Source organism: Lotus japonicus, chromosome 4, assembly GCF_012489685.1.
Source record: "Lotus japonicus ecotype B-129 chromosome 4, LjGifu_v1.2".
Lineage (NCBI taxonomy): Eukaryota > Viridiplantae > Streptophyta > Magnoliopsida > Fabales > Fabaceae > Lotus > Lotus japonicus.
Window position 1 is genome coordinate 5005251 of NC_080044.1, and position 8221 is coordinate 5013471.

General features: G+C 36.1%; 1 protein-coding gene across 1 annotated transcript; it reads left to right on the forward strand.

Annotated features, from left to right (window-relative positions):
- Positions 1 to 3353: 3353 nt before the first annotated feature.
- On the forward strand, positions 3354 to 5855 carry LOC130714774 (peptide methionine sulfoxide reductase B5-like). Its single transcript, XM_057564720.1, has 3 exons — positions 3354 to 3698; positions 5122 to 5278; positions 5401 to 5855. The coding sequence occupies exons 1-3, from the start codon at positions 3388 to 3390 to the stop codon at positions 5551 to 5553; spliced, it is 621 nt and encodes a 206-aa protein (XP_057420703.1). The 5' UTR covers positions 3354 to 3387; the 3' UTR covers positions 5554 to 5855.
- Positions 5856 to 8221: the final 2366 nt, after the last annotated feature.

Consider the following 8221-nt stretch of genomic DNA (forward strand, 5'->3'; position numbering starts at 1 on the left):
TCAGCAGAAGCAAAAGGACCCGTAGGAGGCATGGTAACAGTGATGAAAGCACCAAATTTGGTAAGAAATCTCTTCCCCACCAAGGAACCCTAGCAGAGCTACTCTAGAACAGAAGAGAAAATTAACGTGAAAGATAAATTGTTGGCTGAAGCCGTTTTCTTTGATAAATTGTAAAAGAGACAATAGTACAGTACTTATACTTGTAAAATAAAACCCTACAGGAGATGCCCATATATTGGGCTTAATCTCATGTTATTTCTTAATATATGCTCTTAATAGATAAAGGCCCAAATGACTATTTCTTTAAAATAAAGTCTTTCAAATAATCAGGTTTCTTCCCCTTTCTTTTAGACTTGCGTTTCAGCTTTTGTTTGTGCAATTGGGCCGGCCCACCACTTCTACCAGGATGTCACACTAAGTTTATATTGCCATATTTATATGGGAAGAAATACATTATTCACCAGAAAAACTGTTAGCTGTGTTGGCACACCTCAGCAAAATGCAAGGGTGGAGACAAAACATGGAACAATTTTGAATGTGGAAAGGAATTTGCTTATGCAGACCTATCAACCTCATACTTTCTGGTGTTATTAAATTTTACATTCTTTTTTCTTGATTAACAGGGTCTCTAGCCATGTTCTTCAAGATAAGTCACCCTATCATGTGTTTCATGGGAACCTACCGGATTTTAGAACTATAAATTTTTTGCATGCCTATGTTACATGTCTTGTTCAGATGTTGATAGATCCAAGTTTTCAGCCAGAGTAAGAAAATGTGTTTTCCTTGGATATAAACCAGAAGTTAAGGGATTTGTGGGGGTATGATTTAAACACCAAGGAAATAATTGTTTCTAGATATGTTGAATTTCAGGAAATTCTTTTTTCCCTCTCATTTTCATCACAATGTTACACAGCAACTACTCTGGAACTATGTGGATCACCAGCAGCTAATTACTAGTTCAGTTGGTACTTTTCTGCAAACACAAGATGCTGCCACACAGTATCCTCAATGTGCAACCTGTTACATAGACTGACACCACTTCTCACTAGGATAATTTTGATGCAAGTAAGGATTCCACTTTGGAAAACACTACACAGAATGTTTCAGTAGCTCATTATGAACCATCATCTCACATTGATAATCCCCCACATAAAAGAACATCATATAGGCCTACACACCACCAGTATAACTCTTTATCCTATCTGCTCATATGTTTCCTATGATTCTTTGTCACCAGACCACATAGCTTTTGCATTGACATCTACTACTGAACCAACCTCTTATGATGAAGCCTGCAAACACTCTTGTTGGAGGAAGGCAATGAAAGCATAACTCTTGAAATTAACAAGACCTTGCAGGTAGTGGGTTTACCAAGAGGGGTGGTTCCTATTGGAAGTAAGTGGGTTTATAATGTCAAAAGAAAGACAGATGGAAATATTGAGAGGTACAAAGAAAGGTTAGTAGCAAAGGGTTATAATCAGACTGAAGGCATAGATTCTTTTGATAGATTTTTACCAGTTACTAAGCTAATATCAATCAGTTGTTCTTGCTTTGGCCACCATTAAGCATTGGCATATCCATCAAGTGGATGTCAATAATTCTTTTCTCCATGGAGATCTTCATGTAGATGTCTATATGCAAATTCCTCAAGGCTAGGGGTAGCAGGAAACTTAAGAACACAGGCTTGCAAGCTTACAAAGTCACTTTATGGCTTAAAGCAAACAAGTAGAAAATGGTATGAAAAATTATCCTCGCTACTGCTCTCTCTTTCTTATGTCCAAACTACTGCAAATCATTCAATTTTTGTAAAGAAGATTGATTCATCAATTAATATTCTACTAGTTTATGTTGATGTCACATAGTATTAGTAGGGAATGATATGCATGAAATTTCAGCAGTCAAAGGGACACTACACAACGAGTTTGACATCAAAGATCTTGGAATTCTGAAGTTTTTCTTGGGATTAGAAGCAACACATTATGTTACATGAACTGCATTGTGTCAAAGAAAATATTGCTTGGACTTACTAAGTGAAATTGGAGTTTTGGGCTTTAAACCAATCTTTGCACCTCTTGATCCTAGTGTTAAGCTCTATCAAGATGAAAGGTCACTCTATCCAAATGTTTCCCAACACATCAGGCTTATAGGACAACTGCTTTATATCACAACCACAAGGGCCTGATATAGCATTTGCAACACAAAGGTTAAGCCAATTTCTTGCAAGACCAACAAAAATTCATTACCAAGGAACTCACATAATTCTCAGATACTTGAAGAAGGGTAGTCCAAGCAAGAGTATTTTCTTTCCTCGTGCCTCTACTTTGCAAACAATGAGATTCTCTGATGCTTATTGGGGGTGTGTGTGTAAGGATACAATGAAATCAATCAGTGGTTATTGCTACTTTAAGGGATCTTCCTCTTATATATTGTAGAGCCAAGAAGCAGCAAATCATAACCACATCTTTTGCAGAAGCAGAATGCAAGGCTTTAGGGAGTGCAACTTGTGAATTACAATGGTTGCATTTCCTTCTACATGATCTAGGAATTACTGATTTGAAGCAAGTTGTATTATCTTGTGATCACAAAAGTGCTTTACATATAGCAGCTAACCCTGTTTTCCATGAAAGGACAAAGCACCTAGAGATTGCTTGTCACATAGTTAGGCAGAAAGTTGAAGAAGGTTTGATGAGACTCTTTGGCCATAACATCACAACATCAAACGACAAGCATCTTTACCAAGGCCTTACTACCGAACGGATTCCAAAGTTTATTTTCCAAATTGAACTTGGTTGATACATTTCACCCATCTTCAACTTGAGGGAGGATGTGAAGACTTATTAGAAAGAATGAAGCTAGTGTGTAGTAGTTGTTAGTCGAATGCTTCCTTAGTTCACCACATGATGTTCATTGCACTTAATATTGATTTATTAGTTAATCTTAGTCAGTAAGAAGTTAATTAGCTCAAGTTTACTACTTTCAGCTGCTACTGCAGAGATATATATTATATAACTGCATTGTAAGAGACCCACAATTAATTCAATGAATTCAATTTGTTCATTCATCTATATCTTCTTCTACCCTTGATTTAGCAATAACATTCATAGATTCCTAAATCGAATGGTTCTTAATCATTGCTCAGGGTGAACCAAAATATAGTGTCACCAAACAACTAAACCCTATACAGCGCGTTGATTCACAACATTTTCGTTTGTTAGAGGTTTTTACCGCTACAAAGATTTTTTTTTTTTAAATGCGACGCAAGCAATATTGTAGCGTGGTTCGTGAAACATTAAAATCAATTAATTCCATATTATTATTTTCTCACAAAACAATAGAATAAATAGCACCGCCCATAAAAAAATAAGATAAAAAGCTAACATGATGTAAATGTCCGATTTGGATTGTGCGCATAACAAGATGATGACGAGCCTGAATATTGTAAGAACCACACCTCTTTGTGTTTCTACCAAATCCATTTTCTCGAACCTTCTTCTTTCTCATTCCACATCTCACTTCACCGTTTTCCCTTCAAACCCTATCATCACTCCCTCCTCCATTTCCATTCGTCATCAGCAGCGGAAGCGTGGTTTCCGTGGTGGTGTTGTTGTAGCCATGGCTGCACCTCAGAAATCGGAAGATGAGTGGCGTGCTGTTCTCTCCCCTGAGCAGTTTCGGATTCTCAGGCAGAAGGGCACTGAGTATGATTCCTTGTTACTCTGTGATTTTAATTAGCTCAATTTTCAATCATGAATCAGAGTATGTTGATTCTAGAACAGACATGGATAGGATAACACTGACATGTGAATATGGTGAATTTATTATATGAATCTACATGGCTGTTAATACATGTAAATTAGTACAAAATTATTGCAAAAACATTAATCTTTAGCTTATAGATAATTCATATATTAAGAAGAATTAGTCGGGTTCGATCACCGCACAATACACCCGGGAGAAGGATGAAGAGCCCTAACTTTCACTAAATCCCAAATCCAGAATAGTCGGCATCTGAAGGGTGACCGGATACCGGGTTGTTTACACGCACACAAAAATCACATATTAAGAAGAATTAGTATAATTATGAGGTTAATAACTATGCATGCTGTTTAAATAAATTTCACATAAACATTTCATCAATTGTCTCATTACAATTAAATTAAAATTTCAAAAAGGTAAAAAAGGCAAAAGTCTGACGTGATACTACTACAATTGTCTTGAGGTGTTAGTGCTTTCTTGATGAATATCTAAGGGTTACCAATGGATATTCAACAGTGGTAAGGTACTATGTTTCAATGAACTGTTTTGGTATATGTGCGTGGTATCTCCCTGGAAGAGTGTCATTGTATTGTGAGCTTCAAGGTTCTTGGCTTCAATCAAATTGAGCCCATGAAATTTGGAATCATCTTCACAACTTGTTGTCCAATTTGTGTTATGTAGAGGATATCTAGATATTTAACTCCCTGAACCTTGTTGGGCTTCATGATGGGGTGACTTTCCTTTCATCGTTCAAATGAAAGTTAGACTAGCAAAGGAGAGTTTCAGTGTCTTCTATTATTAGTCATGTACTCTACTAGGTGGGTACTATTATGGCTTAATGGCATATAAAGCCAGGATCATTGTTTACGATATCTTTTTAGAAACTTTGGCTTAATTTCCTTGAGGGGAAATTAATGAAGAAAAATGGTGTCACTTGGAGGATTACTCCCAGATTAAAGGCTACAAGCCTACAACATGAACTACTCATTAATTTGCTCAATCTCATAAATTGTGTGATCACAGCAGAGAGAAGTTGCGTATGACTGTATTCTCTTGTAACTCCCATTATATTGTTTGGCTGATTTCCCCACATATGTGCATCTTTACTTGGCTCTTCAAACTCCAAAAAATTTATGGAGATAAACAGAAGAGTAGAGAATGATGCTGAGTGGAACACTCCAAGTAACTTTGTATCAGGCTGAAGTTTTGGGTGATGTGATGATTCTAGAATTTTCTAGTGATTAATGAACAGATCTATAGTTACATATTTCCCAGCTTGAATGAATAATCAATGATGATATCTAAGTATACTCTAAATTGGGATTTGCTTCTTTGTTAACAAGAAAATATTTTGGTACTATCCAGGTACCCTGGAACAGGAGAATATGACAAGTTCTTTGCTGAAGGAGTCTACAGATGTGCAGGTTGCGAGACTCCTCTCTACCGGTCGACAACAAAATTCAATTCTGGTTGTGGGTGGCCGGCCTTCTATGAGGGTCTTCCTGGAGCCATATACCGCAATGTGAGTTTACTTGTTTTTGTGCTACTCCTAGCTTTTTCTTAACTATTTTGCACAGTACTAAAATTTTCATTAGCAATTTAAGTTTATATGAAGTTGATAAATTTGACGTGTTTCACTGCCAGCCGGACCCTGATGGAAGGAGGATAGAAATAACATGTGCTGCTTGTGGGGGACATCTAGGTCACGTATTTAAGGGTGAAGGATTTCCAACTCCCACAGATGAACGGCATTGCGTCAATAGTATTTCACTGAAATTTGTACCGGCGAATACTTAGTTTTTTCCAATGAAATCTGCTGTATGAATTTGGTAGTCAAGAATCAAGATCCTTAAATAATCAAACACTGTACTGAAATTGGGACCAAGTTTTAAAGATTGATGGCTGACTGATTATGATACTGAAATGATGACTGATCTTAAATGAGCAATTGTTCATTTATTCATTTACTTCCTTCCTCTCTTGAGGCTGGATCTTAGTATGAGTTCTATATGGTTTCTTTAGTGTGTAATTTATGTTTGAACCTATTGAGGGTTTGTAATTGTTATCTATGGATGGCACACACCATCTTTTGTTTATAATTATGATAGTCTCTAAACTATTTCCCTCATACTGAACTGAAGAAAAATAACAGTGTATTAGCATATTTGAAATGAGGGATGCTGCATTTCATCTGGACTATTATTGTTTTCATACACAGCATCTCCGGGGTTGTAACTTCTAGGTAGAGTTTTAGACCTGCAATGCTGGAGCCTACCATCAGATGTTTCTTTATTAGTTGTAAAATATGACAAGTACAATATATGTTACAAAAATAAGACTCAGACAGTATGCCTTAAGAAGGAAGTTGAGTTTATTTGGGTTGCTTAGCAATATATATATATATTTTTTTACCTAAAATCTCATGATTTCAGACTCATAAGCAACTCTTCTAGATTCTACTCCTATTGTAGTGTTTTTTTTGTTGGATTTCTCAATGGATTATAATTCAATTTGCGTGGTATGCTCAACGACTATATTGTGGATTGGATTAAGAGAGAAAGATGTTATTTTAATCGTAAAATTGGATACTCTGGTTGCTTGTAGAAGTTCCAAATCTTATTTTTAAGCTCTTTGGAGTGTCCATACTTGCTAGTGATTACATCTACTATTCTATTTCCTTCTGATTGTGAGACTCTTACTCATCCAACATTAACTCTCCGTAAGTTACTTCCTGAACTAACGAACTATCGAGCTATAAAATAAGGAAGTTATAGAGAGGTGCTGAGAGCATTCTTCTAATCCTCAAATACGCTTACAAGCACGTATCTTCGACATGAAAAGACAATGTCCTAACTATTGGACGAAAGGGACCAAAAAGACATTCTGCATCTACCTCCGCTCCGAACATCTAAGTTACTAACGTTAAAAATGTTCATCTCCAATAGAGGTTATTTAATCCAGTTGGAACACTTAAGATCATCTTCAATCATAAGTTGCTAGTTGAGTTGTTTAGACACAATTTTGGTGGCCCAAGCTGCCACATAAAATTTAAGCAACTTATGTAGATTTACCTCCAATCATAGTTTCTTATTTTACTTTTTGACGTTGAGTCCTACTATATCTCTCAAATTAGGGATGGCAAAACGGGCTAGCCCGCCCCGCCAATAACCCGCCACAAACGGGACGGGTTGGGCTAGCCCGTCAAAAAAAGTGGGCTCAAAATCCTAGCCCACCCCGCCAAAGGGCGGGCTAGCGGGCCAGCCCATGGGCCAATATATCAAGGAAACAAAAAACAATCATTTTAGTAGAAAAACTTAAAATAATTCTTGTATTATATTTTTTTCTAAATAATAAGAGATAATGCAAATAATAAAAGTGTAACAAAGAATAAAAACAATATTTTTGACAATTGACATAGATACATCTATAAATATATAACAAAGAATGCAAATAATAAAAAATTAAGAATTATGAAGCTGCATATCTTATTTTATGGACACAATCAATATATGAGTGTACTATACAACACATAGTTACATACCAAAAAGAAAAAAAACGTGAAGTAGGAAGAGAGAATAAAGTTTTGAATTTGAGAGTGAAAGAAACAACTCATATCAAATTGATAAATTATTAAACTCAAGAAATAGAAATTTAAAGTTTTTTTTTAGAATCAAACCATATATATATAAGAAAAGTAGCAGGTTGAAAAACTCATACAATAGAAATATTATATAAAAAAAAAAGAAATAATGAAAGAAGAAAGAAACGGGGGAAGCAAACAGTACAGGGACATAAAAGAAGGAAGAAAAGAAAATGCAAAACAGTACAAGAGCCAAGAACACTTAGCAAGAGACACGCTGCACTGCAGCATATGAATTATTGCAGATAAAAGGAAAATACAACTGAAAAGATGAAACAAAGTGCAAATAAAACTTTGTTGTGGGCTATGGGCATAGAAGAATTTTTATAAGAAAGAAGAAAAAAAAATTCAGTCCAACAACGACAGCCATACCCCTCACCACACCAGCAAAAAAAAAAAAAAAACGAAGTCAGCAGGCCAGCCCGCCTTCAACCCGTTAAATTACGGGCCAAAACGGGACGGGCTAACATTTTTTTTGGGCTACATTTTTCAGCCCAACCCGCCCCATAACAGTAGCGGGGCGGGCTGGCCCAACAGGCTGAGCCCATATTGCCATCCCTATCTCAAATAGGTTACGAGTTACAAAAGTAAAATACAAACTTGTATTCATATTTAAGTGATCATTAGATTTGGCACCTCATTCATTAGAAATGTCACCCCACTTACGAAAACTTAGTTTCCGAAATATTTCGGAAATAAGGTTTCCGAAGTATTTTTTCACTCAAAAGTGGGGTGTTACATGTATTTTGCACTACAAATCACCAATTAATTTCGGAATTTAAGCTTCCGAAATAATTCGGAACTTGAAAATCCGAAAATAGGGGG

Bases quoted from the DNA above. Each gene is read 5' to 3' on its own strand.
- LOC130714774 (XM_057564720.1), top strand. From the start codon at position 3,388: ATGTCCGATTTGGATTGTGCGCATAACAAGATGATGACGAGCCTGAAT. The intron at 3,699-5,121 runs GTATGATTCCTT...GGTACTATCCAG, and splicing joins CTCAGGCAGAAGGGCACTGA to GTACCCTGGAACAGGAGAAT. The intron at 5,279-5,400 runs GTGAGTTTACTT...TTTCACTGCCAG, and splicing joins CTGGAGCCATATACCGCAAT to CCGGACCCTGATGGAAGGAG.